The sequence below is a fragment of the Eleutherodactylus coqui genome, unplaced genomic scaffold (assembly GCF_035609145.1).
Source record: "Eleutherodactylus coqui strain aEleCoq1 unplaced genomic scaffold, aEleCoq1.hap1 HAP1_SCAFFOLD_133, whole genome shotgun sequence".
In the NCBI taxonomy this organism is placed as follows: Eukaryota; Metazoa; Chordata; class Amphibia; order Anura; family Eleutherodactylidae; genus Eleutherodactylus; species Eleutherodactylus coqui.
The window spans coordinates 204560-223134 of record NW_027102555.1 but is presented as its reverse complement, the minus strand read 5'-3'; the positions used below and the strand labels follow the sequence as shown (position 1 = coordinate 223134).

The following is an 18575-nucleotide window of genomic DNA, read 5'->3' as shown; positions in this document are numbered from 1 at the left end:
AGATTGAGAGATAGCAGATTGAGATATAGCAGATTGAGAGATAGGAGAGAGATAGGAGAGAGATGGATGGATAGATAGATAGATAGGAGAGATAGATAGGAGAGAGATAGAAGCGATAGATAGGAGAGAGATAGGAGAGATAGATGGATAGATAGGAGAGAGAGATGTGTTGTGTCCAGACATTTGTTGGGAATCTCAGGTAAAAGTAATGGATCCAACAGATTCTTATCCGCTCTTGGTGACAACTTTATCTTCCAGAAGGTAGAAGAGAAAACAAGGGGATCTGCTATCTTGGACCTAATTCTTACCAACAGGGAGGGAATGGTTGATGAAGTAAGGGTGGCTGGGACCTTAGGAGGCAGTGATCCATGATATCCTTGGATGTTGGATAACAAGGGGAGGAAGACCTGAGAAGACTCAGACCTCGAGGTTGGATTTCAGAAAGACAGATTTTACTGAACTCAGAAAGAGGAAGAATCCAATGGCTGGATGTTCTTAAGGACAGAAATGTCCAAGAAGGGAAATATTGTGAAGTGAGATTCTCAAAGCACAATCGTTACCAATCCCTAAAAGATGGAAGAATGGGAAGCATTTAAAGAAACCAGGATGGATGAACACAGAACTTGTACACATGTTAAAGAGGGAGAAAAATATGTTTATTAAATGGAAAGAAGGAGGAATATCTAAAGAAGAATATAATGCGGTCTGCAGAAACTGTAGGGCAAGGGTCAGAAAAGCTAAAGCTGAAAATGAATTGAGGCTTGTAAGAGAGGCCAAAAGCAATAAAAAGGGATTTGCGGGTCAAAGGCAAAAGGAAAAACAAAGATGCTTTTTGATGCTTACAGGATGAAAATGGTGAATTGGTTAAGAATGATGTTGAGAAGGAAGAACTTTTAAATTCCTATTTTGTATCTGTTTTCTCTCAGAAAGTAGATGTAACATCAGCTGATCTTCCCTGTGCTATTGGGGAAATAAAAGAATGCAGGCTATCTGTAAGAAGAGAGATGGTGAGGGAACACTTAGCTAACTTACACGAATTCAAGTCTCAAGGTCCAGATGAATTACATCCTAGGTTACTAAAGGAAGCAGCGGAGGTAATTGCTGAACCACTCGCCATAATCTGTGAAAATCCCTGGAGAACAGGAGAAGTCCCAGAAGATTGGAAAAGGGCAAATGTCCCCATCTTCAAAAAAGGGAATAAGGTGGATCCAGGAAACAACAGGCCTGTGAGCCTGACTTCTATACCGGGAAAGATCTTTGAACAAATTATTAAACAGCATGTATGCAAGTACTTGGATGAGAATGGAGTAATTAACCAGAGCCAGCATGGGTTTGTAACAAACGAGTCATGTCAGACTAATCTAATGTCCTCCTATGACAGAATCACCGACCGGGCTGATCAGGGAGATGCGGTGGATATAGTATATCTTGGCTTTAGTAAAGCATCTGACAAACTATCTCATACCAGACTTATTGATGAAATGACCAAATCTGGGATTGACAAGACAACTGTGAGGTGGATTCACAACTGGCTGAGTGATCGTACTCACAGAGTGGTCATAAATGGCTGCACATCCAAGTGGAAGAATGCATCAAGTGGGGACCACAAGGCTCTGTCCTGGGCCCAGTGTTGGTCAACATTGTTATAAATGATCTGGAGGAGGGAATTGTGGGAAACTGATCAAATTTTCTGACAACACAAAGCTAGGAGGGATAGCCAACACTAGGGAAGAAAGGGGGAGGATTCAAAAAGATCTAGAAAAGCTTGAACAGTGGTCGGCGACTAACAATGGTATTTAACTAGGAGAAATGCGAAGTCCTACGTCTGGGCAAGAAAAATGAAGAAAGCGCATACAGAATGGGAGGAATTGGGCTATAAGCAGCAGCACATGTGAAAAAGACTTGGGTATACTAATAGATCATAGACTGAACATGAGTCAACAGTGTGATGCAGCAGCCAAAAAGGCAAACACAATTCTGGGATGTATTAGAAGCATAGAGTCTAGATCACATGAGGTCATTATCCCCTCTACTCTTCCTTAGTCAGACCTCATCTGGAATACTGGGTCCAGTTCTGGGCACCCCACTTTATACAAGACAGACAAACTGGAGCAAGTTCAGAGAAGAGTTACTAAGATGGTGAGCGGTCTGCAAATCATGTCCTATGAGGAACGGTTAAAGGATCTGGGAATGTTTAGCAGAAGAGAAGGCTGAGAGGAGACTTAATAGCCGCCTACAAATATCTGAAGGGCTGTCACTGTGCAGAGGGATCAGCCCTATTCTCATCTGTACAAGGAAAGACTAGAAGCAATGGGATGAAACTGAAAGGGAGGAGACACAGATTAGATATTAGACAGTGAGGGGGATCAATGAGTGGAACAGGTTACCACAGGAGGTGGGGAGTTCTCCTTCAATGGAAGTCTACAGAGGCCGGATAGACATCTGTCTGGGATGATTTTACTGTTCCTGCACTGAGCAGGGGATTGTGCAGCATCTGAGGAGTAGGTCCACAGCCGAGAAGACAGGGGTGTAGAGAAAAGCCTTGTCACGGGGCTCACCATTCCCTCCCCTTGGGGTAGCTCAGGACCCAATCACATTACGGCTGGGAGAATCACAGGGGTAGTAACTGGGGATTACCTTAATTTCAATAGTCACTCGTGATGCTACCGTTCCATCCTCTGCTGCGGATTTCTCAGATATAATAAAGTAGGCCACACTCAGGGTAACTTTCTGAACAAGAACTGGGAATGGTCGACTCTGTTTGTGTACTGTAAACTCTTGAACTTAGATCCGAATAAAGAGTCCTTGTACAGAAACAACAAGTCACAGTAGTGTAACCCCCAGTCCAAGTTATCTGTGAATCTCTCTCTCTCTCTCTCGTCAGCAGAAGCACCGAGGTCTCCTGGGTCGAATGGGCCCAGGCTGAGCGTAAAGAAGTCATTTGGCCTCCTCCATGTTCTCCACACACAAGCCGATCTCACAGCCCCTCTGCAGTGCCGGAGTGACACCCTCACTCGCGGACACCCTTCTTCTCCTTCCTCCTTTTTCTCTTCTCCCTTGCATTCTTGCAAACATATACATATTATGTGATGACAAAGGAAAGGACTGAACATACCAGACATTAACCCTTTCAGTCCTGCCAACATCCAATACACATAAATCTACTGCATTCCACAAACGAGACACTGACAAGACATTGACGTGAGACAGACATAGAAAATTATGGAGGGGCCCCACTAACTCTGAGCCAGGACAGTTGGACCCGATGACCCCGGAGGTCCCTTCCAACTCTTCCATTCTATGATTCCTGGATTCTGTGCGCAAACACAATATAAAATTTACTGATAAGGAAAACTAGAAAAATGGTGCCCTTATGGCAATGAATGTGGAGTGTCCCTGACCTCACCATGTCTCTGTGTGTGAGAGATTAGCATTAAGTGTATGTAAAATGATCCCAGAAGGATGACCAAGTCTTAATGGGTAATAATGTACTCCAACACAACCTATCAGTGTACCGTCACATCACATAGTGTATCACAGTGCACCCCCGCATCACTTATCACCGTGTACCCCAACTCAACATATTAGTGCCCCACATGACACCTCACAGTGTACACTGATATCACATATCCGTGTATCACACATTAGTGTATCTCACATCACACATCCGTGTATCCATACAACACATCAGTGTACCCCCGTAGCACATACCAACACTTAGTGTCCCAGCTGACTAATCCTTTTATCTTCTCCATGCCAGTCTCATCTCCGGTGGGCTGCTGTACAAAAAGACTTGAGAATTGTAGATATCGAGGAAATCCGTAGCTACCGCGCCCCTCCGCCACCGGTCATCATGGTCACCGATGTCCTCTGTATTGTATTTGGAAAAGACTGTGGATGGGAAAATGCCAGACTGCTGCTTGGACAAGAGAACTTTTATCAGGTCAGTCAAGAACAACCTTTTCTTAGAAGAGCCATGTAGAGCATTGCAGCGTCAGATAGGTGGGGTCCAAGTGGGTAATGTGAAGACACAGCAGGCATAGCAATAGTTATCAACACTCGTCACTGGATCTGTATGGCAGGTGAGGAGATGGAACATCTGACTGTAGGTCTCTCCTATGTACAGCGACAGTCTGATGTCTCGGGAGATGGAACGTCTAACTGTAGGTCTTCACTATAGACAGGAACATTCTGGGGGTCTTTTTTAGGTCTCGGTTAGACATCATGGCTTGTGATGTGACTTTTGTTTTCCCTTCCTCAGGATCTACAGTTTTTCAATGGTCAGGAGATGGCTGACAGTATTTTTACTTCCCTGACCAGAGCAGTTAGGAGACCTGAATTTAGTGTCCACCTTGTGAGAGCGGTGAGTGCGGCTGCAGCTTCCCTCTGTCGCTGGCTCTTGGGTCTCCAGCACTACTGCAGCACTCTGCGCACTCTGGAGAAGGGCAGCGCTCTACTCTCTGAGGTGGAAGCGAAAGATGTGCAGCTGGCAAACAGGATGGTTGCTCAGAGGCTGCTTCTAGAAAAACTGATGATTCTCAAAGCGCGAAGTGCAGAGAACCTAAAGAGAGCCCAAGAAACTTCCCAAGATCTGCAGAGGGATCTGCACCAGCTGAGGACCCAGCAGGCCGCAGCCCAAGAGTGTGAGAGCAAGGCACAGCCACATCTGACCACCTGGAGTGCAGCTCTGGAGGTAAATGCAGGGCAGTGGGGTCTTGGTGCACACAGGGATACAATACAGTGATGACTACATGAAGTTGTACTGGCAGTCCACTAACAGGAGACACCAAAAAAACACACCATCCAAAATGTTTGCCAGCCCTGTGTGCTCGAGGTTCTTCTGGTGTGAAACTATGAAGGTGGCCACATAGAACCCCAACAGTTGGAGATGGATGTTTGTACAAGGTCATCTTTATGTTCAATCTGTTTTTATTGAAATTTTCAATAGGATAGGTTACAAAACATACAAATCTCACAAAGGTCTCACAGGACCTATAAAACATGTAGAACAACAAAAGAAATAACATAAATAAATCGGCCTTTTCTTAAAAATATCCATCCAAATCAAACTCTTGGAGGGGCTTAGAGGGTGACCCCAATAATACTAATAATACCCGAACATGCAATTGGAGAATAAAATGTTTGCAGTCTGTATTCTTCGGGTAGAAGCCCGAGGCCTTATCCTCTTGCAACAATGAAAACAAAAATGAGATATAGAAAAGAGAGAAGATGAGTTCTGGAAAGAGGAAGATGAGTTATGGAAAGAGGAAGATGAGTTATGGAAAAAGGAAGATGAGTTATGGAAAGAGGAAGATGAGTTATGGAAAGAGGAAGATGAGTTCTGGAAAGAGAGAAGATGAGTTCTGGAAAGAGAGAAGATGAGTTCTGGAAAGAGGAAGATGAGTTCTGGAAAGAGGAAGATGAGTTCTGGAAAGAGGAAGATGAGTTATGGAAAGAGGAAGATGAGTTATGGAAAGAGGAAGATGAGTTATGGAAAGAGGAAGATGAGTTATGGAAAGAGGAAGATGAGTTATGGAAAGAGGAAGATGAGTTATGGAAAGAGGAAGATGAGTTATGGAAAGAGGAAGAGCAAGAGGGTAAAATGGATAAATAAAAATAAATAATATTTCTAAATAAGTAAAAAAAAGGAAAAAGAATGGGTAAACTAAGGGGTAGGTAGTTGGTTGAGGGAAGCGGGAGGAAAGGGGAGGGGGGAAATCCAGGGCCACCCCCGGGCGTGTTTTAATATCCGGATTACTACCTTCTAATAACCCGTCTTATCCCTGCGGGGAGGGAGCAACTAGGAAAACAGCGCTCGAAACTCTGAAGAAGATTCAAAGTCGATCCACAATGGCCATACCGACAGACATTTTTCAGATTCTCTATTATGTTCTGCACTTAATTCCTCCATACGGCACAGATGAGACATTTCCTGAAGCCACTCAGTCATGGAAGGAATTGGTGTGGAACGCCAATGGCGCGGGATGACTGCTCTTGCTGCTGCTAGGCAGAACCTGAGTAAACCCTTTTTCTGTGAACCTATTGAGCCCGGCAGTATGGATAGGAGAGCAATTTGGGCATTATTGTTAATATTTCCCCGCTGATTAAGTTATATGTGGAGAATACCTTGTCCCAAAAAGGTCTCAACAAGTCACAGCTCCACCAGATGTGCATCATTGTACCCCTATCAGTTCCACAGCGCCAACACATCTCAGACACCGAAGGGAATATAGCATGGAGGCGGGTAGGATATCTATACCATCTTGTAATGTTTTTCCTGTGCAGCACAGGCCATAGACAGTTTATGAGTCAAGATGAATGCCTTCCGCCACTCATTCTCTGAAATCATGACTCCGATTTCCTGTTCCCAAGCCCATTTGAAACCAGGATCCGTGGTATATGTTTCTTGGATCAGCAGACCACATATTAGGGATACTACGTGTGTCGGAGGGGACCCTCCTGAAAAGAGACTCTCAAAAGGTGTGAGGGTTGTTAGGAAAGTGTTTCTATCCCCTTGAGTATTAACCCCTTGAGTGGTGGGTTTCCTACCACCCTGTCAGACCCACCAGGGCAGGTTTTTTAAATGGTCTAATCATTGAATTTCAACTAGTTTTGCAGTTGCGTCTCAAGAGCCATAACTTTTTCATTTTTCCATTGACATGGCCATATAAGGGCTTGTTTTTTGCGGGACAAGTTGTGATTTTTTAAACAGGGGGAGGAAAAAAAGAAATGGGGAAAAAAGAAAAAAAGGGACCATGTCATTAAGGGGTTAAATAATGTATTAACGTCCTTCTCAGGGTCATTACGACGCACGGATACCACATGTCTGATTGTATTTTTGATTTTTTACAAAGTAAAGGGAGACAAGTGTTTTTATAATTTTTTTTATAATTTTTTTCCTTGTTTTTTTTTTTTTTTTTTTTTTAATTTTTTTTTTTTGTCCCTTTAGAGGGCTTCCACAGGGACCCATCAGGACCCCTGATCACATTCCGGGGGTCCGATGGTGACAGCCCTTTACATGCTGCAGTGACAGCCCTTTTACATGCTGCAGTCACATAGACTGCAGCATGTAAGGGGTTAACACAGCAGAGATCAGAGGTTTTCTCTGATCTCTGCTGTAAGAGCTGGTACCTAGCTGTCCTCTGACAGCCAAGCACCAAGCTCTCCCTGCCACAGAGACCATCGGCTTGCTTCTGACAAGCCGATGGTCTCTATGGCAACCTGTAAACAAAGCAGGAGATTGCCGGCATATCGGCAATGTCTTCTGCTGGTTTTTCAAAGCCCTTGCTTTGTTCTCTGTGGGACTGTGCAGGCAGAGCACAATGTCACAGCTTGTGGCATTGTGCTCTGCAGCTCCCATAGTGATACATAGCCCGGAAATCTTCCGGGCTATGTCTCTATGAGCAGTGGAGCTCGTCCCGGAAAATTTCCGGGTGTGCCACTCAAGGGGTTAAGAAAAGAGCGAAGTTGGTGAAATTCTAACCAGGAGAGATTCAATTCACCGAACCTAGATCTTAATTCTTGAAAGGAAGGCACCGAGGGGCCACCAAGGACATTGCGAACCCGGGGGTCCTCTCGAGCCTCCCACCCCATGAAGCGATCTCGGTTGTTACCTGGTGGGAATGCTGGGTTGGAGAAAAGCGGTGTGAGGGGACTATCTAGCCTTGACAGGATCTGCTTTTGTATTTTCGAGTCCCAGAGTTTAAGTGTCTCTTTCAATAGGTAATTGGTAGATAGGATTTGAGCTCTATCTCGGGGGACGAATCCATGGGAGAAGTCTTATCGGGATTGAGCAATCCACCTGTTCTAACTGTATCCATTGTTTGTGTGCAGAGTGGTAGTGCCAGTCCACAATGTGTTAAAACCGCTGCAGCATGGTATAGTCTGGAATTTGGCAGACCTACACCTCCATCTTTCTTGGGGCGAAAGAGGGTTCGCACTCCCACCCTGGGTCTCGAGCAACCCCACACAAATTTAATCAGAGCCGACCTTAATGAATTAAAGAACGATGTAGGGGGTATGATAGGTACAGCCTGGAAGACATATCGGAACTTAGGTAACACATCCATTTTTAGGGTGTTTATCCTCCCAAACCATGAGATGTCTCTGTTTGCATAGTTGGAGAGGTCTTTTAGTGTGCGCTCAAGGAGGGCCTGATAGGAGGGCCTGATAATTTAAGGGGAACAATCTAGATTTGGTCAGTAGGGACAAACACCCCAAGGTATTGAATGGCCTCCCGTTGCCATCTAAATGGAAATTGCTCTGAGATATGTTTCTGTTCTGCTAACGGAAGTGAGATGTTCAGAGCTTCTGTTTTGGAGTAATTTATTTTAAAGTTTGATAGATGTCCATATCTCTCAAACTCCTGTATTAAGGACGGAAGTGTGGTATGGGGCTGGGAGGTGTACAGCAGGAGGTCATCAGCGTATAGGGCCGTCTTATAATGGTTCCCCCCAATTTGAAGACCTTGTATATTTGGGTTGTTTCTTATCGCTACTGCGAGATGTTCCATTACCAACACATACAGAAGAGGTGACAGAGGGCAACCCTGCCTGGTGCCATTTCTGATATGTATGGAAGAGCACAATAATCCATTCACCCTTATCCTAGCGGTAGGACACGAGTAAAGGGCCAGTACTCTGTCCACAAATTTAGGGCCTAGTCCAATTTGTTTGAGAGTTGCTGACAAGAATCCCCAATGGACCCTGTCGAAGGCCTTTTCTGCATCCACGGACAGCAGACAGAGAGGATCAGACCCAACTCTCGCTGTAGATGTTGTTAGTAGAGTTTTATAATGTTGTCTCTGGCCTCCCTACCTTTGATAAATCCTACCTGATCTGTGTGTATAATGGAGGGAGGAGAGGAGACAATCTCTTAGCTAGTGTCCACGTTTATCAGTGATATAGGTCTATAATTAGTGGAGACTGTGAGATCCTTACCAGGTTTAGGCAGAACACTAATGTGCGCTTCCAAGGATTGTCGTGTGAAGGGGGAATCTGAAGAAACTGCTGAAAAGACTTTAGCTAGAATGGGGGTCAGCTGTTCCCTAAATAATTTGTAAAAGGTGGGAGTAAAGCCATCGGGACCTGGACTCTTCCCTGTTGGGGTGGATTTAATGGTCTCCTTTATCTCCTCCTCTGTGATGTCAGACTCCAATGTCTCTCTGGAATCAGTGTCTAATGTAGGTAAGGCTGTTTCTGCAATGTAACCAGAGATTCGCTCCGTTAGGGTAGATGGGTTCATGTCTGCAAATTGTCCCCTAAAATCATATAACTGTGAGTAGTAAGTCCGAAATATCTTGAGGATCTCTGAGGGATTGTAAGTGTCTAAACCAACTGAGTTTTTAATCCTGGGGATGTAAGTGTGTGCCGTCCGTGGATGCAGCAGTCGTGAATGGTGCCTTCCCGCTTTGTTGGAATACTCGTAATAGAAGCGTTTGCATTGATCTCTAAAACGTAGGTATTTTTTATCTAGCTTAGATTGGCGTTCCTTCCTTGCTATGACTAGGTCTGCCAAAGTAGCTGGAGAAAGGGTATGTTTGTGAGCGGTTTCTAAATCATGAATTTTTTGGAGGAGGTTAGATATCTGATGAGTCCCTTCCTTCTTAAGTCGCGTACCGTGTTTAATTAGGATGCCTCTAAGGACACATTTCAGCGCCTCCCACTGGGTGGGTACAGATGTGTTGTCTGATGCATGTGTTTCTAAGAAAAGTTCAATGTGCTCCTTTTATGTCAGCTACGCATACGGCATCTTTTAGGAGGTTGTCATTTAACCGTCAAGTCCACCGCTTATCAAAGCGGTCTGGCAGTGTTATGTTCACAAATATTGGAGCATGGTCTGACCACAGCATGTCCCCTATAGAAGCTGAGGGTTGCCAAGATAGTGCGTACTGGCCTAGCAGAAAGTAATCTATGCGACTGTATGAATTGTGTGGGTGCGAGTAGAAAGTGAAGTCCTTATCTTGTGGATGTAGAACTCGCCATATATCCACCAGCTGAAGGGCATGCAGCTTGCGTTTAAGTGATTGCAATTGTCCAGTGGAGATTGAGCCTCGGCCCATCGAGGTGTCAATATTTGGGTTCAAAGTAAGGTTAAAGTCCCCTCCGACAATGAGCACCCCTTCAGCAAATTCGGACAGCTTGTTAAGAAATGAGTGACATGCCGTAACCTGTCGCTGATTGGGGGCGTACCAATTGGCAATGGTAAGCCTAGTCGATCCGATCATTAATTTGAGGAGGAGGTAACGGCCCTGTGGGTCAAGGTATTCATCTATCAGGCAGTGAGCCAGGGATTTATGTATAGCAATAGACACCTTCCCGGAGCTAGAGTCAGGGTTGGCGCTGTGGAACCAATGCGCGTAGTAGCGGTCTCTTATATTAGGTACATGCCCAACTTTAAAATGTGTTTCTTGGAGAAGGAGCACTTGGACCCCCTGCTTATGCATGTAGTAAAGAACCTGTGACCGTTTCTGTGGAATATTAAGTCCTCGAACATTCAATGAGCAAAGTTTGAGGGGCGCCATTAGTGAGGTTATATGGGAGGGGGATGAGGAAGAAGGGAGCGAAAGAAAGAGAAGGGGAAAAAAAAAGGGGTGGAAGACTTATTGGTTAGAAAGTAGGAGGAAAGTTGCTACGAGAGCAATGACAGACGTGTATCGCCTAAGAAATTAGAAGACATTTAAAGTAACAGAAAAGAAGAAACGTTGGGGGGTAGTGGTTTAATCTGCGTCCTAGAACAAAGGGCGCAATGTCCCTAATGGGTGGCGGGCTTTCTACAGAAGAGACCTCCCCCACACCGGGATGCCAGCCATAACTTAACACCATGTTATTTTAGGGCAATAAATTCAAAGCGGAGATTAACGTCCACATGGGTGAAACATTTTTTAAGACCCAAGAAGTCCCACAACCTCTCTCTGTTGTACCTCTAGGGAAGCAGACCCACTTTCGCAAAGCATTTTCTGTGTTTTCGTCTTATTGGCACCAGCATCTAGTATTGTTGCCGGATACGACCTCTGTGTTTGAGCTCGCATGTCTGGGGTACACCCCTAGATTCACGGGAGGATCTGTCTTCTGCTCCCTGCATACCGCAGGCCCAATGGAGTGCTCCTTGTCCAAGCGCTTTAGCGTATTCATCTCCCTATCCTGGGAAGGAGACACACGGCCATGGGCTATTTTACTGCTAGGAAGTTTGCTGACTATTAAAAAAGAAAAATCAGATCTTCATATCATCGTAAAAAGGAGCCCCTGCGTGCGGGTGTTCAGTATGCTGATATAGCTGAGGGGTTGCTTGATGTGGGGACCTAAAAATGCAGGATGGGGACAACCAAGGGTCCCATGGGTACTCCAGCGGGAAGCTCTATGTAAACGAAGTGCCGAGTTGACCGGGGCTCTGTCTCCTATCCGACCTGTCTCCTCTGCGACGTCTTTCCGATCTCTGGGGTCGTGGGGGTACCCTCTCAAATGAAGTCGTAGGCATAGAAGGCCAGTCATGAATCGTTATATTGGGGAGGCCTAATGTTGAGGTGAAAGAAGAGATGTCTGTGGGAGTCTGGAACACGTGTAAACGACCCTCGTGACGAACTTGTAGGCGGAAAGGGAATCCCCAAGTGTACGAGAGGTTGTGTTGGCTCAGAGATTCCAAGAGGGGTCGCAGGGCCCTTCTTTTTTGCAGTGTGACCCTGGATAAATCGGGAAGTACTTGTATATGTTTGCCCTGATGAAGTATCGTTTGACAATCCCATGCTTTTCTCATTATGGATTCTCTGACTTGGTATCGGTGGACTCTGCATATTATGTCTCGGGGGCAGTCCGGATCAAGAGACCTTGGGCCCAGGGATCTATGCGCACGGTCCAGCTCAAGGGGGGAGTCCTGGGGGACCCCTAGGATGGAATTGAAAATGTGGCGCAGGGTGTCCCCTAGATTTTGTTGTTCCACCTCTTCAGAGATACTGCGTATCCGAATATTATTTCTCCTTCCTCTATTTTCTGCGTCATCAATAGAATCCGCTAGATACTGCATTTGATATGCATGGGACGATATTAGTGCCTCCTGTGCATTAACTCGGGATGATAGATCAGCCAGGGAAGTCTCTACTGTAGTGACCCTCGTGCCAATTTGGTGAATCTCCGTACGAACAGAGGCCAGTTCGCTTTTATATGAGTTCTCTAATCTAGCGATATATGCTTCCATATCTTCTTTAGTTGGTATGGCTTTTATATGGGAGCTGAGAGCTCTGATTTCAGCTAATGCTGCTATTCCCTGCATAGGTTCACACATCGTGGGCGCTGTCATGTCTGCTCCTCTGTATGGGAGATGAGTGCTGCTTGCCATGTTGGGGGAATGATTTCTGCCTGTGGAGGGTAGTGAGGTGCAAGTGTGGCCAGGAGCTGATTGTGTTGAGGGGGAGCTGGGAGATGTGGTGCAGCCAAAGCCCTGACTTCTGGTAGCTTTCTCCAGGAGTTGGGGTTGAGGACCTTCTCCCTGTAGCAGGCTTTCATTGTCCTCTGATGCTGCTGCAGGAGGGTTTCATGAGTTCTCCCCTCCTCCACCTGCTTTCTCCCCGCTGTGTCTGTCGGAAGCAGTGAGTGCTGCTGTCCCTCCATGTGCTCCTCTCCTCTCTCTGCTTCTGATATAGGAGCGGTCACAGTAGCTCCTGTAGGCTGTGGTCGGTCCGACATGCATGCGGCCGCCATGTTGGCTGGGGCCCGCTCTGCTTCCACTCTCCTGGGTCCAGCTAGGAAGCGCTGGATGTTCTGTGCTCCTCTTGCACCCGCTGGAGAGGGGGCAGGAGGGGATGTCTTCCGTCTCCTATTCCACATGTGTGCCCTTTTAGACTGAAATGCTGGCAATTAGACCGGTGTAGAATGGGAGAAGAGGGTATACACGTCCTCACACTCCCATAGCCAGGCCACGCCACAATGTCATCTTTAGATCTTGTGGCGGTAGTAACATAGTATGCTAGGCTGAAAAAAGAGAAATGTCCATCCAGTTCCACCTGTTTCCACCCTCTTTGTTAGTAAACGATGGACTGTAGATGTAGTGGTGGTATTAGGATGGACTGTAGATGTGGCAGTGGTATTAGGATGGACTGTGAATGTATTGGTGGTATTAGAATGGACTGTAGATGCAGCGGTGGTATTAGGATGGACTGTAGATGTGGCGGTGGTATTAGGATGGACTGTAGATGTAACGGTGGTATTAGGATGGACTGGAGATATATTGGTGGTATTAGGATGGACTGTAGATGTGGCGGTGGTATTAGGATGGACTGTGAATGTATTGGTGGTATTAGGATGGACTGTAGATGCAGCAGTGGTATTAGGATGGACTGTAGATGTGGCGGTGGTATTAGGATGGACTGTAGATGTAACGGTGGTATTAGGATGGACTGTAGATGTATTGGTGGTATTAGGATAGACTGTAGATGTGGCGGTGGTATTAGGATAGACTGTAGATGGGGCAGTGGTATTAGGATAGACTGTAGATGTAGCAGTGGTATTAGGATAGACTGTAGATGTGGCGGTGGTATTAGGATAGACTGTAGATGTGGCGGTGGTATTAGGATGGACTGTAGATGGGGCAGTGGTATTAGGATAGACTGTAGATGTAGCAGTGGTATTAGGATAGACTGTAGATGTGGCGGTGGTATTAGGATGGACTGTAGATGTGGCGGTGGTATTAGGATGGACTGTAGATGGGGCAGTGGTATTAGGATAGACTGTAGATGTAGCAGTGGTATTAGGATAGACTGTAGATGTGGCGGTGGTATTAGGATAGACTGTACATGTATTGGTGGTATTAGGATGGACTGTAGATGTATTGGTGGTATTAGGATAGACTGTAGATGGGGCGGTGGTATTAGGATAGACTGTAGATGTGGCGGTGGTATTAGGATAGACTGTAGATGGGGCGGTGGTATTAGGATGGACTGTAGATGTAGCGGTGGTACTAGGATAGACTGTAGATGTGGCTGTGGTAATAGGATAGACTGTAGATGTGGCGGTGGTATTAGGATGGACTGTAGATGTTACAGTGGTATTAGGATGGACTGCAGACGTAGCAGTGGTATTAGGATGGACTGAAGATGTAGCAGTGGTATTAGAATGGACTGTAGATGTAGCAGTGGTATTAGGATGGACTGTAGATGTGGCAGTGGTATTAGGATGGACTGTAGATGTGGCGGTGGTATTAGGATGGACTGTAGATGTAGCGGTGGTATTAGGATGGACTGTAGATGTAGCGGTGGTATTAGGATGGACTGTAGATGCAGCAGTGGTATTAGGATGGACTGTAGATGTAGCGGTGGTATTAGGATGGACTGTAGATGTAGCGGTGGTATTAGGATGGACTGTAGATGTAGCGGTGGTATTAGGATGGACTGTAGATGTGGCCGTGGTATTAGGATGGACTGTAGATGTGGCCGTGGTATTAGGATGGACTGTAGATGTGGCCGTGGTATTAGGATGGACTGTAGATGTGGCCGTGGTATTAGGATGGACTGTAGATGTGGCGGTGGTATTAGGATAGACTGTAGATGTGGCGGTGGTATTAGGATGGACTGTAGATGTGGCGGTGGTATTAGGATGGACTGTAGATGTAGCAGTGGTATTAGGATAGACTGTAGATGTGGCGGTGGTATTAGGATAGACTGTAGATGTGGCAGTGGTATTAGGTTGGACTGCAGATGTGGCAGTGGTATTAGGATGGACTGTAGATGTGGTGGTGGTATAAGGATGGACTGTAGATGCAGCACTGGTATTAGGATGGACTGTAGATTTAACGGTGGTACTAGAACAGACTGTGGATGTGGTGGTGGTATTAGGATGGACTGTAGATGTGGCGGTGGTATTAGAATGGACTGTAGATGTGGCGGTGGTATTAGGATGGACTGTAGATGCAGCAGTTGTATTAGGATGGACTGTAGATGTAGCGGTGGTATTAGGATGGACTGTAGATGCAGCAGTTGTATTAGGATGGACTGTAGATGTGGCGGTGGTATTAGGATGGACTGTAGATGCAGCAGTTGTATTAGGATGGACTGTAAATGTGGCGGTGGTATTAGGATGGACTGTAGATGCAGCAGTTGTATTAGGATGGACTGTAGATGTAGCGGTGGTATTAGGATGGACTGTAGATGCGGCGGTGGTATTAGGATGGACTGTAGATGTGGCGGTGGTATTAGGATGGACTGTAGATGTGGCGGTGGTATTTGGATGGACTGTAGATGTAGTTGTGGTATTAGTGTAAAAACAGTAGGGCTCAGCTCTGGTTCAGCAGATGATATAACAGGAGCTTATACTCTGTGTTATTTTCTACAACGGTCTTGTCTGTTTTGACAGATACTTTCTATGTCCAAAACCAGAACAATATAGTGCCAGATAAATCCGTTGCAACCTTATTACTCAATCGATTGCATATATCTTGTTAGTAAATAGAGTGCAGTAAAGTTGTGTGTGTCACTTTATGATGGACCCCCTTGTTGTCAGGGTCACCTCATTATGTCACTTTTTACACGTTGCTCCTCATTGTTATTGAACAGAGTGCAGTAAAGTCGTGTGTGTCACTTTAAGGACAATAGTTTTTGTGAGTGATGGACACCCTGTTTTTAGGTGTCACCTTATTATATCACTCTTTACAAATTGCTTCTCCTCACATGTCGGTATACAGCACTTACTGCATCCTTATGATTCAATAGCCCGATCACAGAGGGGACTTGGAGTAAGAAGAATAAACTTTATTAATTAATTGGTTAAAGTGATTTCACACTAGGGCACGACAATTAGCACAAACAACACAAAACAAGAATAGCGTGTGTCACCACTGCCGCGGCACATCTAGTGATTGTAGGCCAGACGTTGGTCAATCATTGGTTTGAGTAGCGTAGATGTTCTGTAATGTGAACACAAGGCGTCTTATTCGATTGTTCTAGAGTAACCGTACTCCTACAAGGAGATCCGCTTTATGGATATGAGGCAAAGGGCTTAAACTGGTGGCGGTAAGTCTTTCCTTGAACTGCGGATCTTTGAGGGTTTGTATCTTAGTCGGCTGATGGGCTGCTGATTACTCTGGTGTTTCCATTTCACCATCAGAGATGTTGCGCTCCACAGCCGCTCATTTATATGGTGCTTATCGTTGCACTCTTTATGATGTGTGATTCAGGACAACTCTTCCATTATTGTCGTTAGTACTAGACTCTTACAACTCCACGCGTTTCACCACCCCATTGAGTGGATCCTCAGGAGTATTGCAGTACTTAGGTTTGACTCTTTTAGGAGTATGCCTCAGTTTTGGTCGGTTATTTGCCAAGATGGCATTTGTCCTAAAAGCATGATACAGTTAGGCTTCCAAGCGCAAGGAAAATAATAAATCGAATGCTCCTGCATGTACAAGGGGTATCGGGCAAGTGTTAGAACCTATTTGTTCTTATAATTATTTCTATTGGTTGGCTTGACCCGGGAAACCGGATGGGTCCTGGGCTAGTTCTTAACCTCAAAGATTTATCTTGTGACTCAATCCGAGGTTCACCGGTTACTACGCTGATTGAATGTAGCTTCGCTATATGGTGTAGCAAGTGAGCCCAAAATCATAGAAGCCGAGCCCATAGGATTGTATCAGGCAAGGTTGGAGCCAAACCTCCTATGTCTTGCCTGCGTATTTTGCAAGGGACTCCATCAGATGTCCCAGAGTATATCTAGTAATAGCTTGGTTAGTTTATCTAGATGATAGCTAGATCAGAAATTCACCGATTACCAAGCTGATCAGATGGTTAGTCGCTTCACTATAAGAAGTGGCAATTAAGCCCAAAATAATAGAAGCCAAGCCCAAAAGATTATCTCAGGCGGGGTTGGAGCCAATCCTCCTATATCTTGCCTGACTCTGTCAGATGTCCCAGAGCATGTCTAATAACAGCTTAACTCAGAAATAAACCCCAAAGGTTCCCCTTTACTTACTAAATAGTTTCAGCAGTGCATAAAATAAGAAATGGTGTCCATAGCCCCGATGGTAGGTGTGGGATCTCTCCTACAAATCTTCTTGTATGGGCAGCAGAAGATACACTAGAACTCAGACTGCGCACAAGAACAGAGATCAGTGATCACATGGACATCAGTAAGGCGTTAGCCGAGGACAATCCCGGATTCCATCTATTTGCTCTCATTCACTGTTCACAACTGATTAAAGGGGTTGTCCCGCGCCGAAACGGGTTTTTTTTTTTTTTAAACCCCCCCCCCTGTTCGGCGCGAGACAACCCCGATGCAGGGGTTAAAAAAACCACCCGCACAGCGCTTACCTGAATCCCGGCGGTCCGGCGTCTTCATACTCACCTGCTGAAGATGGCCGCCGGGATCCTCTGTCTTCATGGACCGCAGGGCTTCTGTGCGGTCCATTGCCGATTCCAGCCTCCTGATTGGCTGGAATCGGCACGTGACGGGGCGGAGCTACACGGAGCTACACGGAGCCCCATTCAGAAAAGAAGAAGACCCGGACTGCGCAAGCGCGGCTAATTTGGCCATCGGAGGGCGAAAATTAGTCGGCACCATGGAGACGAGGACGCCAGCAACGGAGCAGGTAAGTAAAAAACTTTTTATAACTTCTGTATGGCTCATAATTAATGCACAATGTACATTACAAAGTGCATTAATATGGCCATACAGAAGTGTATAGACGCACTTGCTGCCTCGGGACAACCCCTTTAAATAAGGGGATGAACAGTTTGAAGGAGAAGCTGTGACCTCCTGCCAGCACCAGCAATTGGTTATTAACGCACAGTGCATGAAATCCCACTGCATAGAGGTGTGACATTCAATGCATGGGATATAATAGTGATGGTGATATACCAGGGGGACACTTTGGATTGAAAACTGTCATCTATATATATAAAGCTGAAAGCCCTCACTGACTGACTAACTGACTCACTGACTGACTCACTGACTGACTCACTGACTCACTCACTGACTCACTCACTGACTCACTCACTGACTCACTCACTGACTCACTCACTGACTCACTCACTGACTGACTGTATGACTCACTGACTGACTGACTGACTGACTCACTGACTCACTGACTCACTGACTCACTGACTCACTGACTCACTGACTGACTCACTGACTCACTGACTGACTCACTGACTCACTGACTCACTGACTGACTGACTCACTGACTCACTGACTGACTCACTGACTGACTCACTCACTGACTGACTCACTGACTGACTCACTGACTGACTCACTGACTCACTGACTGACTCACTGACTGACTCACTCACTCACTGACTCACTCACTCACTGACTCACTCACTGACTCACTCACTCACTGACTCACTCACTCACTGACTCACTCACTGACTCACTGACTGACTGACTTGCCAAAAGTTCTCCAACTTCCCGATGTCGTAGAAACATGAAATTTGGCGCAAGCATAGATTATCTCCAAAATAGGAAAAGTAATTGGGTCCCAACTCGATTATTCAATTCTAGCGCAAAAGAATTGGCGTCGAAATTTAACGTACATAATCTAAATCACTCACTTCCCAATTTCATTGAAACAGGAAATTTGGCACGCGCATTGATTATGTC

The 18575-nt window shown here is 45.7% G+C and overlaps 1 protein-coding gene across 2 annotated transcripts in view; it reads left to right on the top strand.

Annotated features, from left to right (window-relative positions):
• The window catches only part of DNHD1 (dynein heavy chain domain 1), a 200812-nt gene that overhangs the window by 135801 nt on the left and 46436 nt on the right, over window positions 1-18575 (top strand). For both annotated transcript variants that reach the window (XM_066588928.1, XM_066588927.1), the window contains 2 exons: window positions 3761-3943; window positions 4262-4693. In XM_066588928.1, the coding sequence (XP_066445025.1) occupies window positions 3761-3943; window positions 4262-4693 (615 nt within the window). The remainder of the gene's footprint in view (window positions 1-3760; window positions 3944-4261; window positions 4694-18575) is intronic.